This window comes from Struthio camelus, chromosome 15 (genome assembly GCF_040807025.1).
Source record: "Struthio camelus isolate bStrCam1 chromosome 15, bStrCam1.hap1, whole genome shotgun sequence".
Lineage (NCBI taxonomy): Eukaryota > Metazoa > Chordata > Aves > Struthioniformes > Struthionidae > Struthio > Struthio camelus.
Genome location: NC_090956.1, coordinates 1,901,312 through 1,921,504, shown reverse-complemented (window position 1 = coordinate 1,921,504; position 20,193 = coordinate 1,901,312). Strand labels below are relative to the sequence as shown.

General features: G+C 48.3%; 1 protein-coding gene across 1 annotated transcript in view; it reads right to left on the bottom strand.

Moving 5' to 3' along the window:
• The window catches only part of PKD1 (polycystin 1, transient receptor potential channel interacting), a 108,752-nt gene that overhangs the window by 51,586 nt on the left and 36,973 nt on the right, over positions 1-20,193 (bottom strand). The window contains exons 2-9 of the mRNA XM_068908129.1: positions 11,907-11,978; positions 10,913-10,984; positions 9,024-9,193; positions 6,197-6,865; positions 5,267-5,450; positions 1,939-2,153; positions 666-778; positions 455-581 (exon numbers count right to left, since the gene is read on the bottom strand). Coding sequence (XP_068764230.1) covers positions 455-581; positions 666-778; positions 1,939-2,153; positions 5,267-5,450; positions 6,197-6,865; positions 9,024-9,193; positions 10,913-10,984; positions 11,907-11,978 — 1,622 coding nt within the window. The remainder of the gene's footprint in view (positions 1-454; positions 582-665; positions 779-1,938; positions 2,154-5,266; positions 5,451-6,196; positions 6,866-9,023; positions 9,194-10,912; positions 10,985-11,906; positions 11,979-20,193) is intronic.

The window sequence follows — 20,193 nt, the reverse complement described above, 5'->3', positions numbered from 1 at the left end:
CTCTTTTCCATAGCTGATGAAGGACTATTATTGAGTTGCACAGATGTCCTCTATTCATTGCTCCTCTGCAACCGCCTCTCCACCTAGAAATGCCTCTTTCCATTTCGCAATTGTCCTGGTGGGCTCCAACAGGACCATTTTTACTCTGGCTTTGATCAACGCAGTTGTGCTCTGCTCCTTTCTAAATAGACTGGTTGATGTAAAGTTCATCCACCCAGTTTTTCCCTCTATATACTTCTTGAGGACACCCATTTCTCCAAGGCAACCTCAGGCTATTCAACTATACCCCCACAGACTTTGTATTTGAGAATGCTCAAAAACAGAACCAAATCTCTGAGCCTTTAAGGTCAGTTCAGAGCTTCTGCTTTAAAGAGAGAAGGCCACACACAATTTGACATGGCCCTGGTGGCATCAGCAGTAAAACTACTGAAAGCATTGAGAGGAGATGTCTCACCTTCTCTGTGTATCGGTCTATGCACCTGGAACTTCACTTGAACGGGTTGATGTAGTTCCTGTGTCACAAACTCCAGGGAAGTCAAAACCCCCTCGTGCCTGAATGCCAGCTCAGGGAACACCATCACCTGCAAAATGAAATCCAAGGCTTTCACATACCTGGGTCTCTCTGGGCTTCATCTGCAGCAACAGGATGCACAAACCTTTCTTACCTCCACAGCTTGCAATGGAGCTGACATCACATCTTCTGTCACATTTTTCACAGCCTCGTGTATGTCAAACACAGGGTCTCCCACATAAAAGTTTTCAGCATTTAAGAGAATTCCTGTTTACAAGGGACATATTTGAACAAAGCCTGTGAGACTCAGCAAGGCCTGCAGCTATTCCCCCACCTTGCTCACGCTTGCTCGCACAGCAGAGCATTAACTGGGCTTGGCCCACTCAAGAATCTGTAGCTACAGCTTTTCTGGAGAAGCAGCTGCTACCTTCCACTTAGCTACCTTCTTCTTACAGATGTTTGGATTTCTTTCCCATCTTGCACAATTAATGCTTGCAGAATTAGTGCAATTCTCAGGGCAATAAACAGTGCAATTCTCATCAATTTTGACCTCTAGGAACTCTGCAAATACTTCTTCCTTCTAACACCCTAAGATTTGCTCTGAATTTTTGAGTATGAGACGCATTCTCCATCTTCCCCATTACCCTTGGACTCCCCAGGGAATGTGGCCAGGGCCACCTGATTTTCATCAGTACCAAATAGCTCTGGCTTGTTCACATCCAGCTTAGGTTCTGGGGACTGAACACAACCAGTCAATGCTGTCCCTCCTTCTAGAGCTCTTTTCCCAGCTCTGTCCTTTCCTTCTTATCCAAATCACCTCCAATATTTGCTGCCTTTCCTGCTTCTCTTTCTTACTCCCTACTCTACCCCTGCTGCTTTCTAGTCCCGTTTAAAGGATGGGAATGTATTTTCCCAGTCAATCCCCTCTCCCAGCACCTTCGTCTGGGGGGACAGGGCTACCCAAGATGCAGCAACTGGCTCTTCTCCTCTTTACAAAGCTCTGTCCAGAGCTTCCCTCTTCTCTCTACTTCTGCTGATGGCAAAGATTGGAGTGGGCCGAGTTCTCCCTTTGGGCTGAGGCCAAGGGAAAAGACTGAAGGGAGACAGGAAGCATGGAAGAGGGGAACAAACTGTTCTCTCTGTTCTCTGGGGACAGAAAAGAGCTTAGACTGCAGAAAGGGAGATTTGGGGGCCTTCTTAAGAGGGACCCCGAGGCTGCCTAGGAAAGTGGAATCACCAGCAGCGAAGGTTTCTAAAAGTAGGTCAGTCAAGCATCTGTTGGGAATACTGTGGGTGTCACCAGCCCCACTTGGTCTAGGGCAACGGTCTGGATGATGCCCTCCATGCAGTCCTATGTTTTCTTGGCACATGCCACTAAACACCTGCCTGCCCGTGCCAGCTGATAGCAGGAGAGAAGCAAGGCCCACCTTTCGGCTTGTACTCGCACACATAGCTGTGTTTGGCCATGCACAGGTCTGTGTTACACTGGCCTGTTGGGCCCATCCGGACACAGTGGTCAGCATTTGATGGATGGGGTTCTCCTGGCAGCCAGTTCTGACAGCTCTCCAGATTAAATCCTTCGCCACTCTGTTGCGCTCCAGTGCTTGCAAAATCATTGAATCCAATCCAGACATCCAGGCTCCTTCAAAAAAAAAAGGAGGTGGGGGGTATGTCAGGAAATCACGAGTTATTAGAAAGGTCTGGGACAGATGCCATCTATAGTTCTCAATGAAAATAATAACCTTAACAACAACAGCTCCATCTGGGTGCCACTGGCTGCATTGAAATTTTTACTTACTAAAGGATTTCAATATTCATTCTGCCATCAGGACCTCTCTCTTCAATAACAGTCTCCTTCCTGGCATACCATGCTCTACTTAGGAGAGCTATGTGCTAAAACGGCCTGATTGCATCAGAGTTTAAACGACCCTCACACATATTTTTAAGCCCATACTGAGTCAAGACTGATGAGGTATAATACAGTCATAGAAAACTGTCCGAGAAAGCTGTATCTTTTAGAAAACTCGTGCTTCGTCTCTGAAGATCTGGAAATTTGCCACTAGTCACTTCTCTTCTACAAATGGGACAAGCACCTGGGCAGGGTTAAATCTCAGACTATGTCAGTCATGGGATCTCCTGTCCAAACTGGGCGATCTTTGAGGCAGCTACTAGAAGAGGATAAACTTTCTTCAGTCACCACTGAAATGCAGTGAACTCTAGGGTACAAGAAACCAGCAGCAGAGGCTAAAGCACTGCAGGGAGATGAACCCCACATACAAGAGAATCTGCCAGAATCATTTTAGGAAAATGAAATGTCCCTTCCACATTTGGAAACTGGCTGAATCTCAGTAGAGATTCTGGTGGAAAGTGCTGAGCGGTCTTTTATAGCCACAAACAGCCTGGACAACTGTTTTTAATCACACCCAACAGAAAGTGAGGCATTTGTTCCATATTAAGTTCCAGAGGGAACGGCCTTAACGTGCACCCTTCAAAACCCCCGGCTTCTTTTCCACAGTCTCTCCTTCAGGTTGCAATCGATTCTGCTACGGCCTTGCCCTTTGGCTCTGATACGCTCGCAGGATGGTACAATCGCTCCGCAAAAAGCAGATGGATGTAACTGGTGTCCCTCTACCACTAGGCTCATGCCAGATGACATGATTAATGAGGTCATGCTGAAAAACGACGATGAAAATAACTGTTCTGTGAATCAGTAGTTTTCATTGCAAATAAGATTAAAAAATAAATAACCACTGTGCTCTGCTCCTGAAACACTGGCAGGGTTTAGCGAGAATGGGCTAGGAAACCGCCTCTTTGCTGCCATCAGTAAAACCCGATAGTTTTTCCTTTTCTAATTCCAGCTATGATCTAATTGCAAGTCATCAAAAAAGAAGAAAAAAGAAAAAGGCTGACCGGATTGCTCCCCACCCCTGCCTCACTGCTTGGTCCATTACCTTGCAAAGAGGAATAAGAGGGCCCTAGTCACCCTCCTTTGAAGTAAAATGTGGGTGTTTCTCTGCTTCTGAGGAATGAATGAGCTGCCTCGCTTGGGGCAGCAGGAGAACAAACTCTGAGGAGGCTGAAGGGGAGAGGGGCTCTGCAGTGGCTCAGAGGGGGAAAATGGGTCCCCTGGAAGGAGGGAGGGTTGGAGCACACTGCTTCTGGAGGAGGGAAGGGGACCAGTTCAGTGTGCACTGCTCCTGGGGAAGTGATCAAATGATAGGACTGGAGGAGAGAAGAGAGAGGTCCTTGCTGCTGCACGCTCTAATGGGAAACAGATTTCTGCTTCTGTCATTTTCCCACAAGAAACTATGGAAGCTGCATGTTCCAAAAATCCGTGGCTTGGTTGATTTGTCTTTTATCACTAGGGAAATCGCATCCTGGAACTATCTCATTCATGTTTATCTGAATGGATTAATAAAATAAATACATGAAATAAAGGGGGGATGGGGAGGAGAACAACGTGGAGCAGCAGCTGGAAAACAGCTTGGGCGGCTCATTCTCTTCGGAGGTCTCATGATTTCCTTGCACTGTAGTCCATCAAAAGCCCTGCACGCAACGCCTGATATATCAGTGCACCAAGTGACCAGTTCCTAACTCACTGGAAAGGACAGAATCTTCTTCCCCAGAGCAGGGACCACATGGTTATTATCTCAGGATAAATCCCAGTGTGAAGGGAACAGGGCAAGAATACAAGTCTGGGGAGAAGGGCTGTCAGGCCTAGAGCAGGTCTGTTCAAAGCCTACGTCACATGCAGCTGTCCTCCTCTCATGTGCTTTCTGGGCCATGTTTATTAAGAGGTCATCTCCAACATCTGCATCTGGGAGTGCTGATAAGAGCTGTCAGGCCCCTGAAAGCTCTGCTGGTTGTCTTCCTCTGGAGATGGCTGGTTGCAGAAAGGGCATTTAGAAGGGTGGATATAATCAAAAGCTGACACTTTCAGTGCTGCCTGTTTATAAAGCCTGAGTCCTGAGGTGGAACAGATGTTGCTGGAGCCCGACACTCAGAGGGAGTGCTGCTCCTTCTAAGGATGGAAAAAAAGAGGGGAAGGGGTCTGCACTTCAGGTTGCAGCCGTGTGGCTGGGAGGATGTGGGATTCCCAGCTGAGAGGCAGGATTACAGCACGGGCTTGTGCCTTGCAACAGCGGCCGCTTGAGGTGATAGTGACAGAAACCGCTCTACTCACTGGACAATCCAGCTGAGATTCTGCTGATAAGGGAGCTGGCTGTAAGGTCATCCTCAGGCTCTGCCATGGAAGACAAACAGCCTCAGGACGCTAGCACCTGACCTCATCCACTGTCCAGCCTGAGTCTGCAAATTTTGCTGAAGGCCTAGGTGCAAGGTAAGCTCAGCCCAGAGCTGTTTGCTCCTGGCTGCACATCTCTGCAGCATTTTAGATGAAACCACAGACACCAACACAGGGCACAAGATGCCCACCAGCAGCAGTCCCACAATTCCCAGTTCTGACTTCCAGTCTTTCTGCCCCTTCCCTTTTCTTCCCTCCATGCCTTATAAACAAAGGAGTTAAGTTCAGCTCTGCTTACCCCTCCTCTTCACTCAGCAGCCTTTCCCCTGCATCTGCCTGTGCTGTATTGCACTCTGCCTCGACCTACGTCTCTCCAACCTGACCGACAGCAGTGGGCTGTGGGCTGCCGGTCTCAGCAGCGCGCAGGCCCTCCCCTGGACACCTCTGCAGATGTAACCACAGGAACACAAGACCATTCCCAGGGAATCTTAGCCTTTACCCCCATCACTTACCTGATCACATGAGCTACCAAAAAACTCTGGATCTCAGGGCTGCTCACAAAAGCCAGCTCTCCACTGCCGTGTTCCTGGCAGTGCTGCTGGGCCTCCAGCCACTCAGCCTTCTCCACTACCAGCTGATAACAGTGGTTATTGCCCGGGAAAACCAAGCCATCCAGGGGACACATGGGGTGAACTGCTGCAGGAGGAAGAAAATCACAGACATGATTTCCCTTCTATGGGCCTACACATCCCAACCCAATCACAAGGCCCCCAAAGAAGCTATAAGATACCAGCTAAGCCTGTATGCTCATCACTGCCCTGGGATGGCTCCCCTGGAAGTCAAGGCTCATCCTGCTGCTGCCTGATCAGTAATTCATCCTTTAGCTTGCGATACAGGGGTAAGTGCATGGCTGTCCTTACCTCATACGCATGCCACAGTTTGCAATCTCTTACCTAATTGCATGGGACCCTTCCATGGCGTATAAAAAGAGAGTAACCCAGAGGGAGGGCGAGGTATGAGGAATGACGCAGAGACATAAGGCACTGAGCTGTTAAAATGCTGATGGCCTCCCATGCACACAGAGGAGCACGTATGCAAGAGCAGATCCAACCCACACTGGCACCAAGGAGCACAAACGTACCATGAAACACACCCAAGCAATCAAGAGAATAGGGGTGCAAGGTGCCTGGAATGTCCTGCCCTTCCTGAAGCCCAGTAAATTCAATTCACTGTTGAACTGCACCCCGTACAGTCATGTTCCTGGCCCAGTACAAAGCAAAACACTGCCTGATCAACCAGGCTAATGTGCAGGAGTACACAGAGTGCACAGAGGAAGCTTCCCTTACTCCTCATTACGAAGGAAGGGGTTTGGAAGACCCAGCACTCAGTGCCATCTCCTCCCTCGCCCAGCACCTGTTGGCCTCCCAGCCAACCCCACTTACCTCTGCCTAGCTCTCCGGACTCTGCAGTGATACTGTACAACACTGTGAGGCCAGTGCCACCTCTGTTGCGGATCTGTATGTCCAGACTCTCATTTGTCTTGATCAAGGAAGGACATTGTAGCTCTATCTCTTGGGGCGAAGCCACCACCTCAATTTCCGCCTGCACATAGGAGACCTTGGTGCCCACAAAGAGGGTGGCAGTGACATTGTACCGTCCAGGTAAGGCATAGGTATGGACAGCTGCATTCCCAGTGGTGTTGAGAACCTCTGACTGGTCCCCAAATTCCCACTGTAAAGTGCTGACAGCAGCGGGAATACTGACTTTGAAGAGCACGGCCTGGTGAAGGCTATACTGAGGCTGGAGTCCTGTGAAAGACACAGGCAGCTGAGCCTGGAAGAGAGAGCGGATAAGTGAGGGGCCACCACAGGCTGGCCCAGATAAGTGCTCAGTGCAAAATGGCAAACAACCGGAGGAAGAGTTTGGTTCATGGGCAGTACCACACAAACACTGCCCCTGGGTGCTGAAGCCTCCATATTCCTGGTCTTCGGCATAGCAGAGGGCACTGCAGGTCTCCTCAGTGAGGTTCCCAGGGAAAACAGACGTAAAGAGGATAACGAATTCAGCCTCTCCTGTGCGGTTACTTGTCAGACATGCTATATATTGAGCTCCTGGGGGAGAGAACAGAAGATCCTCTTGCAAAACAACACTGCGAAGCTATGACGTGGTGAAATCCTCCAAGAGACACCACCCCACCTCTGTGAATGGACTTCTCTGGGACAGTTTCTACACCAAGCTTTTCCTTTTTCAGTCTTGCCTGGTAAGTCTTTGATCCCTCAGCAAAGTTTTCCAATTTCTTTATGCTAGCGATGTCAGAAATAACAAGCCAGTCACACAGATTTATGGAGGAGCAACACTCAGCAAATAAAAGGGGCCTATGGAGAGCCTGCGAGTCCCACAGGACATGGAGCACTGAGAGTCTAACCCTTCCAAAGGAGCCCAGAGGACTAGTGACCAAGCAAGACTAGGAGAATATGTCGTCCCCTGGCTGCACCATGGTGCAGCACATTTCACTGTATGGTGCCTGGGGTTTCAAGCAACAAGCCCATGACCAAATATAGCTGGACAGAGCGGTACGCTGGGGACAACCCATGGGAGAAACGCCTGCTGGACTCTCCACCAGGCCTGTGCAGGAGATGGGCAGAGAGGGCAGCTACCTTCTTCCTTGGAGAGAGCCAAGAGCTGCCCATTTACTTGTAGATAAAATCTGGTGCTAGAAAAGAAGGTGATGCCACACAGCCTGCACACACAGGCCCACTTGTGTACATGGCAAAAGGATGCACGTGTATGCAGTCACAGGAAGGATGCACAGAAACAAAGCATGTCTGACTACAGGCAGCATGGGCACACATGTGCATGAATGCACAGGCATGTACAATAACGGTAGCCACAACAACCTCATTCCCAGAGCAACAGCTCATTCCCTTGAGTTTCCTTTCCCCCTCACTGGCTTGCAAGGGGTGGGACGTTTCTCTGCCACAAGCACGCATGCTCTGCCTCTGCCCTGTGCACAGCCGCAGCCCAGCTGGGACTGCCTCGCCTCCTGTCCAAATCTGCCCACGCAACTGAGCCATGTTTGCTTGTCTGTTTCTGTTCGTTGCTACAACATTTCACCCCAAACATCTCAAGAACTCTGGGCTTGCGTGATCTTCCCATATCAAATCCATCCAACTGTCCAGCTTTCTCCATGGCCTTCCTGCAAATGCTGAACCACTTTTCTTAAGAAAAGTCCCCTGTGAGGAGGGCTGTGGCGTGGGAACTGCCTTCCTTTTAACACCAGCCTGGTCACGCTCCTTTGCCCACTGCTGGTCACTGACAACTGTCAGTAACTGACGCCCTGTCCCCAGCCCATTCCCACTAGACTGAATTACTCCAGAAGATAGCCTTGCATTAGTGTTTCCACACTAACCACAGTACTAAAAGAGGGTAGCAACTCATTGTCAAGGGGAATAACAGTGCCAGTGACTCCTGTGCCAGTGAACAGCACACTGCAAGGGTGCTGCAAGACGGCGGTAACTGCTGGGGAAAGCAGAGCAGCCATCACCTGGGTTTTGGCTGTGGGAAAGAACTGCACTTCATTAGGTGGCTCAATTGATTCCCATTAACTCCTACTCCTTCACCCCTCATCACTGTGCCTTCCCACCATGCGCTAAAGGAGGCAACTGCTGCCTTTGGGGGGAGCACTCCCACTCGGAAAGACAGCTGAGCATTTAGTGGGGTTAGTTTTCTTAGGCTTCCCCTCCCCTCCTGCCAAGTAAACACTGCCTCATGTTTATGCTAGCAAAGGCAGTCAGAGAAATGCACCACAAGCAGAAGGTCTTCAGATCAGGGGCAGCACTCACTCAACACTCCTGACATGGAGTGCTGTCACCTGCACCAAGATCCAAAGATCCAATCACCAAGATTCAAATTAGCACGCGCTCAGGTCCCATCAACTCCAAGGAGATTTCAAGAACCCGCTTAAAGTTGGACAAGTTCTGAAATGCTTGAGAGAATGACAGCTTCAAGCTAGAGGTCAGGCAGTGAGAACCATCTGATAGTTGCTTGAAGTTCAGTCTGTAATGAGTTTGCTGATCTCAGCCCTGATGCGACTGACTCTATCCCCAAGGCATCAGAGTATAGTCATACATTACCATGACTTGTTTAATTAGATTAGAACTAGTGACTTAAGGGATAAAGAGGTCTAGATAGGCTCATCGGCTCCCCTTGGGCTCACTGTTTCCACTGGCTTAGTCATCTCACCCACTAAAGCCCTCTGCAGTTCCTTACCACAAGTAGCACCGACGAATGAAACATTGAAGAGAGAAAGGTTTGCCACTTCAGGAGGATGGGCACATCTTGTATCTGATGCCTGAATAACTTTAACTTTTCTGTCTTCCACCCAACGGGGCAACCAGGAAAGTTTGCAGTCACAGAAAAATGGATTCAAACTTAAGTTTCTGTAACAGGGAGATCAGAGAAGAGTTATGCATTAACTTGACAACAGGAAGCACGTGCTAAGTGTTAATTACACCAACGTGCAGATCCCTCACTGTTCCCATCTGCAGCACTCCAGTGAAATGCTTCAGAGAGAATTGCTAGGGGAGTTAATGAATAGGGAATCAAGCAATAATTAACACGATTTTTCTAGAGGCTAGAATTAGGCGAGTACTCCAAGTACTTTTTTCCCCTCTACAAATAATTGTTGCAATTAGAAGCAAATTACAGACATAATCTTATATTTAAAATAGTCTGCCATCTAACAGCCATTGGATGTAATGGCAGCCTCTATAGCTAAGGGAGACTATTTACAGCTCCATTAAAAAAGAGCTAAGGATAAAATTGATCTGTCAAAAAAGAAATGCAGAGTCAATGATAATCTTTCTATGTGGCAGTTTAATGAAAAGATGGAAACTTTAATTGCAGCTAAGCTTGATTCAAATTACAGCCTTTGGCATCCAGCTGTGAACAGAACAGAGATGGAAAGATGTTTGTTTAGCTGATGCCGGCTGGGCTAGACTGCCGCAGGGGTTGAACCTAGGCCTTTTTATACTAAAAGCATCACTTTGCAGGCCAGCCTTAGTAGGGACAGATTCCTTTGCAGCTAACATGGATCCCTTTTATCTTTTCAATGCCCTTTATAAATGAAAGTGCAGAGCAGAAAATGCCCTTTGTGCTTTGTCTTCAGGGAGAATGCGGGGCTGAGCTCTTTCCTTGCTCATTTCAAAGGGTTCATCCTTTGGCACATTCAGATATACAACTGTCATTCTGTACTGTGCTTTCATGTAGTTCTCCTGGAAACGTGCGGCATTCCCTTGCCTCCCTTCACATATCATCAGAACAGAGTTTAATTACTTCAGTTTGAAAGCCATTATAAGCATAAGAACCTGAATCACTTAGGGTCAAGATCTTCAAATGCCTTCAAGTGATTCAGACACCTCAGTAAGGTTCTCCTGTATTGTAGGTCAGTGCCCTTTTCACTAGATCTCCTGTCCCAAAGTGTGACCATACAAACAAGAATAGTAAGTGTGGCCTGGAGCATGGCCAAACAATAACCTGCAGAGCTGGTGTGGAAGAGAAGTGGGGAAGCCAAGAAGGTAGCAGCAGAGGCTGGAGATACTCAGGAGGCAGAAGCAGAGTCTGGGAAGAGGTTAGGCTTGAAGGGCACCAACAGCACTCAGGAGGAGGACACAGCTTGATGAAGAAGCTGGAGAGAGTCCAAAAGGCAGCTGCAGGAGGGCGAGGAAGCAGCAGTTTGGAGAGAGGAGGGAAGGTAACATCAAAGAGGGCTGATAATAAAAAGGTGGGAGTCAGTGTATCCACTCATCCCTCTACAGGACAGGACCAGCCAAGCACAGATTTAGCCTCCCCCTGCCAGCACTGCATTCCCTAAGGCTCACAGGCTTTGAAAATGTCAGAGAAGAAGATGAGGCTTATTCTATCACAAACTCACCAAGGAAGCAGCTGGCAAGTAGGCAGAGCCAGAAGAAGAGTTAATGGGGACTGAGGGCTTCCATTCCCGCAATGGGAAAGGGCTTGCCTTGACATGTGATGGGGAGGAGGCTAGGTAAGTACCCCAGACCTCCTGAAGACAATGGCTGCATCCCACCCCACAGGAAAGGGAAGAGCTGCTTCAAGGAAAGCTCTGAACAGACAACTGGAAGACAAAGAGAACTTACATTTCACTTAAATTAAATAAATTATCAAATATTCCATCTTCTAATGTAGAAATCTTGTTGTGGCTTATATCTCTGTAAAAGAGGGAAAACGGAAAAGGAGAGTTTAGTAACTGTTCATCACGATTAATTATAACATCTTCCTGGCCAACATACAGGATCAACCTCTATCCCAGGCTCTGCTCAGGGACTGGTTACCCTCTGGACACCTTGAGTCACAAAGGCCACTTGCATATGACAGAAAAATTCCCAGCCAGGCACTGAGTCCTTTCATGAGTCCTTCTCCTTCCAGATTTTGAGATGTAAAGAGGGCAGGCTGTCTGGGCTGTCAGTTACTCTACTAGAACCACCATCTTGAGTTTTGGTGCTGGCTGTGATGGTGCCTCTTTGGATCTATTAGTGTAATTCTTAAAAGACAGCTGATCTTCTCTAGGAAACGACAACAAGTAACAATGCAAAGTTACCTAACCAGCAATTGAACCTGTGAGTTTGCTAATGGCCAAAGCTCTCCTCTTCTCCTGGCCCACACACAGTCTGGGCATCTTTTTGAAATGGGACAACTCAGAGGGTGGGGAGGCATGGGACACGCAAGTCTTTGCGTGGGCTCCTCAAAGGACCCTCAGAACTCAGCACCCAGTTCCTTCTGAAGTTCACTGGCATTTTGACACTACAGCTTTACCATCCTTCTCCATGTCTTGAAACACATCCTGTGACAAATCTGGTTCTTCAGTCTTTTGCTCCAATTTCCCCTCCTATTTAGCAGTACAGTCATGCAAACCTTGTCAATTCTCTGAGCGCTAGTGAGTGAATGAGCCATTCACTGGACTGTGCAGCTAAATGCCTTGAGGAAGGAGTCTATGGGAACATATGCCTGGGGCTCAGCAGATCAGATCAGGCAGGAATAAGGCTAACTCATGAAACACAAGCATGTGCTTTAGGTACCAGCTCAAACGTGCATTTTTAGCTGGAGGACTAGAGGTCTGTAGCGTGTACTTACAGTTTTGCTAGAGAAGTCAGGCTTTTGAACATCTGAACATCTAACATGCTGATCTTGTTACTGGAAAGATCCCTAGAGAAAGAAAACACAGTTTTCACTTATCATTCAACTTCATTTTGTCGTTCCTCCATTGCTGAGGCTTAGAATAGCCTCTCTCCAAACTCTCTCCAGGCTCCAGACAGAACGTTCTTGGTGTATTAAAGCGGAACAGTTCTTCCAGCCAAAGAAAACACCTTTCCCAGCATTTGCTGCTCAAAACTTTGCATAATGTGTAGATATAGATTAGGACTATCATTACAGGCATACCATTCTGTAGTATATTTAGAGTAATTACAGACATGACAAATGTATCCCTAAATTTCAGGCGTCCTTTAAAAAAATTATTTAAGTATAACATAGGTTCGAAAAAGTAATTAAGAAATAATTTAGACTAAAGCAATAATTAATTTATAAAGAACAATTTCTAAGGAACTTTCAAGTCCATTTCTAGTGCTGAAGAACTGATAATTAACTACAGAACTGATGCATTCAACTTTTAATTTTTAAGTATCTTTTGTCTCTCTTTGAAAAAGCTTAAAAGAAAAGAAGAAGTAACAAAGAATATTTTCTGTTTAAAATCAGGAGAGATTTTCCCTATTAAAGGAGTACCGCTTAAAAAAAATCTTTAACCATTCCCTGTAACACTAACAGCCTTCAGCTCATCCAAAGAAGAATTATTTTTCTCCTTCAGTTCACTTCTTTCTTTTCACCTCATGTTCTCTTTTTCAATTTTAAAATGCCATTCAGCTAAGTAGTGACAGTTTAGCTGATCAGTCTCCACTTGTTCCCAATAAACATCACTCTTTGGTTTCAGATGAATCTCCTTTGGCCAAAACCTTTTAGCAGCCCCAAAACACTTATTCCAAGTCCATGCAATGTTTTTTATCCTTCTGGGATTTCTGAAACAGCTGCAGGGAAGTGGACAGGACTGGATTCACTATGCCACTCCCTACGATTGCAGACGTGCTATGTAAAGACAGACATTCTCCTATACTTCATCCAGCTTCCTTTCTCACCTTTTTTCCTAAGAGCATCTCCTGTAATTTCTCCTTGCTGTCTCATCTTTTATTTTTACCCCCTAATCAATTCATTGTTGGTTTGATCTGACATTTAAACTTTAATTCATCTGAATGTAAAGAATTATGCCAGACAGACAGAAAAATTACTTATGATTCTAGGAAACTCAGAGGATAAGTAACAGGGACGGATGTTTCTTTGAAAGGTTGGAGTTTATTTTTCCTGATTTTGCTGTCCAGGAGTTCTTTGCCAAGCTAAGACCGGATTCAGAAGAGCTCACCATCAACACCCGCAGAGAAGGCCAAGAAATGTGCAAAATAAAAGTTCAACATACACACAAAAAAAGGGACGCTATCAAAAATATCTGACCAAGCCACTGTGTTCTTTTGTGCTCAGGATAGTTGGGATAGTAGCTAAAGAATACAAAGCATCTTTGCTAACATGTCATGGGAGATGTCTAACCATGAAGGTTACCTCCACAACCGTTTTCAACTCCCACATGCAAGGCAAACAAACGAGAGCTCGGGATTGGAACCCCAATGACAGCCATCCCAATGGGTTGGACTCCTTTCTCAGGGAGACTCCTGCTTCGCTTCTCCTTTGGTGTTTTCCCTGCTCTCTGCTCTGCGCCTAGAACTCTGTTAGCCTACCATTACTGTACTGCAGTCTGGTTCAGGGAAAGATCTGCTATCCACTGTGGCAGAGACTCCCCAAACAGAAAATCCAAAACAAATGTATTTCTAATATTAATGAAGCATCACCAGGAGGCTTAAAATGATTAAGTGAAAAGAGGCCTTCAACTGGATTTCAGCTTTCCCCTTCTGCCTCAATTTATTGTCACTCCCAAAAATAAGCCTGACTTAAACATCATGAGGTCCCGGACAGTACTTCTTCGTGTCTCGTGTGCCTTGTGTTTTCAGAGCCCTGAAGATCAGCTATCCTCACTGTCCTCTGTTACTGGGGACACTAAAAGCTTTAAACGAAAGGAGAGGTTCACTTTGTCACATGAAATCTCTGAAAAAAGCACAGGCATTGGCAAGGTGAGAGGTGTCAACTCTGCTGCAGCAGAGAGTGCTGCTCACAGCACTCACAGCAAGCACAAAGATGCGTGCGAGCAGAGACGCTCAGACATTATTTCCTGACAATGTACCCACCAGCCCTTCCCTTAATTCAGCTCTGCCTTAAGTGGGTTTCGTCGTCTCTTCTGCACGGGAAGATATTTAACGCCCCCTCTGCCTCTTCACCTCTTTCCATTATTTGACTAGTTTTGAAAAGGACCAAAACACCACCACCACCCAAGCGTCATTCCCCCTCAAGCCCCCAGCCACAGTAGGGCTGGGTCGGATGCAGGACTCTTGCCTTCCCTCTGGCGCTCAAATACATTTTCAAAATATGCTCATCCACAGGCCCCCAGCACTCAAGCATTTCAACATCCTCAACTCCTCCTGGAGCCATTAGCTGGCGACAGGCCGCCTGCCACTCCAGGCACTTGCACCAAAATAGTCTCAGCCTCTGTGGTTGCTTTTCCCTTTGGCCTCTTGCTAAAACGACTGCTAGCACGGGCTACCTCCACCTGCCTTCCTCACCTCTGCCTCTCTGCTAACGGACTCCAGCTAACCTACAGAAGAAGGGCCGGACCTGCAGGGTCTTCTGTGCAGGAGTGCAACCTACCCTTCAGGTAAGCATGGGCCAAGGCTTTAGCAAGCTCCGCGTTCCCTCTGTGAGGGGTGCACACACACTGGGCAGTTAGCTTCCTTGCATTAACAGGGAGACAGTAAAAGTATTTCTCTGCTCCTTTGAGATACCTGGAAATATTCCATTTAATTGTTAGGCAGTACCTCAAGCCCAAGACAGAGGGAAATAGAGTTTCAGCCTGATGTCTCTCTTGCTCCTTGCCCAGACAACAGAGAACTCCAAAACAAATTGTTCTGCTGTTACAAAATCAGGTCTTTGGTATTTTTAAGAACCTCTTCAAAATGCTGCTTGGCCATGTGGGGAAGAGTGTGCACAGGGAAGGGTGAAGGCCTCACCGTTACAGAGGGCACATTCAGCAAGCAGGTACCGTGAGCCATGCAGAGTACAGAGACACTTAGCCTCAAGCCCAACCACCTTCTCTGCAGCTCCTTCTCCCCATCTCTCCCCTTCTGCTACTTCCCAGGCAGGGAGCAAACTCCAGGAGGGCAGACTGGCTCCTCTCCATCCTTCTGCCTCGGTTCCAGGAATGGAGGGGTCAGTCCTGAGCCTTTCCAAGCCCTTTACTAACATCCCTTACCATTATTCCCATTTCACCTCAGAGAAAGCTTTTAAACTTCAGAGAACTGAAGTGACCAGCCAGAGTCTGAGATCCCAAAACCCCTGACTCCTGGGGGACATTCAGCTTCATTCCTACCCTAGATCAGGACCAGAAATGACTGCTCCTGATGATATGGGACCTGTTCCAGGAAAAAGCACAGTGGCAGAGGCTATTCACAGTAGCCTTAGCAAACAGGTTAAATGCAAATATAGGCAGTGCTGCTCTGGCACAGTGTATGGGACTGACACTAGATGTCACTGCATACTGAACTGCATACAAAAGGCGAGAAGGGGTTCCCCAGTGAACAAGAGTGAGTGGGGACTCAAGGGGTGGAGGAAGCCTGTCTGCTGTGTCTGCAGTGAGTGGGTGGCTTTTGTTCAACAAGGGCTGGGAGGCAGCTCTCCCTCATAAACTGAGAGGGACTGTTGCCTGAATTCTCTGATCTGATCAAGGGACTGTGCTGCTTTGTATTGCCAGGACAGTGTGGGAGAGCGTAAGGCCACCTGCATACATGTCTCGGGGTTATCGGCACCGTCAGCTGCCCCCGCGAGCCTCCACTCCACTGCACTTGGGTTACTGTGGAAGGGGCTGAAGGGGGCTCCTTTGGCTTTCTCCTCTTCCTCTCCTGCTAGTTACAACTTGGCTGGCTGGCTGCACACGTCATCACCAGACTGTTTCTCCATCATGCTGCCAGCTATTATTATTTGAACTCACCCAGTCCTCTATTCTGCACCCACTACTGTTGTCCAAAGCTAACACTGACCCACAGCAGACAGACAGCTCTACCAGCAGGCTTCAAAGAAAAAGCTGGGGCTCGGTTTCCAGACTAGGCTGCGTCTGAGAAGCTCTGAACCCCTGAAGATTGTAATTAACCCATGCTCTGCCTATATACCCAGACGCTCTGTTGCTTAACTGCAACTCACAGCTTTGCAAGAGATCCCAAGACCTCAGCTCCAGACTCTGAGGCCTTCCGCAGCTGGAGTTCACATCCAGCACCAGCGGAAAAGCCATTATCCTCCATGCAGAGCAGTCACTAGAGGGCAACACACTGTTACATACAAACCAAAGCCAGACTCCCTCTCTGGCTATTTTCTACCTTTGCTTTCGCCATCTGACAAGGAACCAGTATAAATCTCCCAGCTTTCAAGCTCCCCAGCTCTCCTCGTTGCATCACCTGCGAGGGAGGCAAAGATCCTGGCGACAGGACAGTTTTGGACAAGTGAGGAACCGTGGCAGGCGCCAACACCTGCCACCTCCAGCCAGGGGTCACTTTCCATTAGCTGTGCTTCCCTACCGCCTGCTTGTCTTCTCCCACTGTTCTCTCTCCAACTTGCACGGAAAATAATATTATGCCTTTCTAGCATGGGAAAGATGGCTATGAACAAAACGAGGTTGCAGAATTAGAAAAGAAACAAAAATCAGGAAAGAACTACTGAGCAATAAAACCCAACGCAAAAAGAGCTCAGCCCTTCAGTGCCACAAACTGCCACGACTGTGTTTTCCCAGCCCATTGCCAGGCTGGAGAAAATTCGGAACAGGTTCAAAGCAGAGCTGAAGCCAGCACTGAGCACACCGTCTGCCGCTCTCCTTCAGAAGAAAGGAAAGACAACAGCTAGTTTAATTGTGCCATGAAGGATACTGAGAACATGCTGTGCTGCCTGGAAGAGGGAAGCTATTGGCAAGTTCCAGCTTCTTGATGCTGCCTCACTTTCCACATCTGTAAAACGGAGCTGTGTAATGTCCAAGGAGGCTGGAAGGACTAGTCCATTCCTCTGCAAAATTCTATGAAACGGGAGGCACCGCGAAAGACCAACGACTACTGCTGAGGAACGAGAACTGAGTGAAAGACACTTTAAGAGAGAGCTACCTTTGCAGCTCCCTAAGAGCCCCAGATAATTCAGAGACATTTAACTTAGACATAAGCATGCCTAGTAAAGAAAGTTTTGGAAAAAAATTATCTGGAAATGGAGTTGCTCCTGCGGGGAAAGTGAAGCCTTAGATAAGGGAACATTTGGCAATGAGGGCATCAACCTGACCCCCGGGAGCCTTGAGCTCTATCCCAGCTCTGCTACCAACTCCCTGTGTGATGCCGGCTGAGCCACGTAACCTCTCTAGACCTGTGTGTACAGCAGGGACAAGAGCACCCCATCTCATGCAGAGAGGGTGAGGATACGTCCCACACAAACACTGCCAACGAGAGCCCCTGGAGATGAGGTCGGATAACTTCTTGGGGTAAAAAGCTTCTAGCACTGGTGTGCCGTTTCGTAGTTGCTGCCCTTGAGCAGCTGCTGATGGAAACCAGCAGCAGGGTTTGGTGCCTGCCGCTTGCTTTGTCCATTCATAATGCTCAGACAGGCGGAGGGTCGCCAGGGAAAACGAGCTCCACATCCCTTCCACATGGCAGCGAAGGCTCGGCAGGCCCAGGGCGGCCGCTGTGTTTATTTCTGCAGCGCTGTGGTGGACAGGCTTTTTTTGGTGCGCTGCTGGTTTTTTTTTAATTCCACAGAACATATAATGTTGAGCAGAGTATAGCACGCCTCTGCCTGCCAAGCCTGATGTCATGCTCTCATTATGTCATTTGTGGGCCCACTCTGCCTTCATTTCACAAAAAAGGGAGGGAAGGGGGGGGGGCACTGTTGGCTTGTGCCTTTCCCAGCCCTTTTGGTGCGTGGAGCCCAGCCAAAACAGTAATGGGAAAAGCATCCACAGACAGAGAGAAGTGTCTGTGCAGAGAGGAGCCTGTGCGCAGACTGGGGGAAAGCTGCAGTGATTCATTAAAAAAAAAGCCATAGGTCTATAAGCCACAATAAAAGCTAAGAGTCTTGGAGGTCAGTGAAGCTCCAGAGGTCTCAGGGAAGGAAGGGGGCTTGCATACATCCATACGTCCATCCAGAGCCTGCACAGGAGCTTGCTGCAGTGGCTACTAAGGGGCCAAAATAGTTTGAGAAAGACAGTGAATTTGGACTCCCGGACACCAGATGTCTGTGCACCCCAGCTTGCAGTGAGAGGAAAAAGCTTTTATATCTCCCAGGCCACCTTCCCAAGCCAGGCTAGCCCTACAAGATACACAAGGTGAATAAATGAGCCATCTGCAACAGAGAGACCCTGCCCTTCAGGGAAAACCACTTTTTCCCTGTGGATCTGCATGACCAGGCTCTCCCTGCGAGCCTGCCCCAGCCAGCCAGTCTCCCCCAACTCAGGACTCCCCTCCAGCCACGGGAAACCTCCTGCCCCGCACTGGCGCACCCTCCCAGCCTCTGCACGCTTCCACGCACCCCTGGCTGCTTGTGGGTGGCACAGACCTGGAGCTGGCTTCTTGTTTGTGCGACTGAAGCAAAAGTTATGGGGACAGGGCTGAGCCCCGTTTTGGTCCAGATACTGTGTTTTAACAGCAGGAATGGCTGCAAGGACGTAGGAATAGCTGTGCCCATGGGATCAAAGGTCCATCCTGCCTCATATCCTGTCCCCAACTGTGGTCAGCACCGGGTGTTCAGGGAGACGCGTAAGCAAAGCAATCAGGGAGCAATCCTTCCCCAATATACCTCCCAGCTCTTGGCAACTGGCTACAGAAAGCCTTCAGAGCCAGAGACTGTATCCAGACTATCATATTTAACAACCACCAACAGACCTATCTTCCACCCCGCCGCCTAACCCCTTCCCGAACAAGTCTGGGCTCCACAAGAGCCTACAGCAACAAGTTCCATAATATAATTCTGTGCTCTATGAAAAAATACTTTCTTTGTTTAAACCTGCTAGAGGTATCACTTCATTGTACACTGCCTAATTTTTTGCACTGTGAATGCTGAATAACTGTTCCTACTTACCTTCCCTGCCCCACTCCTGATTTCAGCGGTCTTTCCCAGATTGCCTCACTCCTCTCTTTCCCAAGCACATCCCCCAGTGGAAACAGTTCCCTCTCTCTGATCTCACCAAATTCCACATACTGCACCCAGCCATCCACCAAATTTCACCTTGAGAATACCAAGGGCACTCAGTCCCTTCCAGTCCTTGTGGCTAAAGCCTTGCTGTAACCCGGGAGGAGAGGCAATGATCGGAGTAAGTGGCAAACCGAGGCACGGAAAGCATTGGTAAGGAGTCACAGATGCAGCTGCCGACCAGCAGTGCTCAGAGCACCTCTCCTGCCGCCTGGCGGCCCCCACCGCTGGGTCACCATCCCTCCCAAAGGCCAGGCTGCACCACTGCACCCCTCATGATCCGAGCGTCCCTGGGGGACAAGTGAAAAGAGGGCTTGTGGCCACTGAAACGCACCCCTTCCAGACCTCCCTTGCACCTGGAGCAGCTGTCAGAGCAGCAAAGCGGTCCAAGAGGTTGCCTACATAGCAGATAACACTGTCTCAGGTGTTACCATGGCAAATGCTTTTCTAGTCTCCAGGAATAAAAGGCAACATGGTACCCCATGCAACAGTGCTCTGTGCTGATACTGCCTGACTTACATAACAGACTTTCCAGAAAAGAGGAAAAACCCTAGGTGTTTTTGTACACTTGAGCCAGGAAAATTATGGGTTTTTGCTGATCTGATTCCTTTTTTCTTCTTCTTTTGGCTTGCACCTCTCCTAAGAAGCACAGTGGAAGTAATGGTGCTTGTGGAATGGAGATTTTTGCCACAGTGGCTATGGAAATTTGAAAAAATACAGTCTCACTTAGGTTTAGAGCTGGACACCTGGGGAGAAATGCTGTAGACCTGCACAAAGTATAGGGACATCCCAGCTCTCAGGTCGGAAACAACACTGTCTCAACAGTTTCCCTGCACAATAAAGCTCTCAGCATTTCAGCAGGGAGACAGGAGGGCAATAGCATATGGAGGTTTTCATCACCAGCTACCGGTTTCAATCACACTGAAGCTGGGATTTTCCAAGGCTAAGGGATTCCAGCTCTCCAATTCCACCGCACATCACCTCTGAGAACCGCAGCATAACA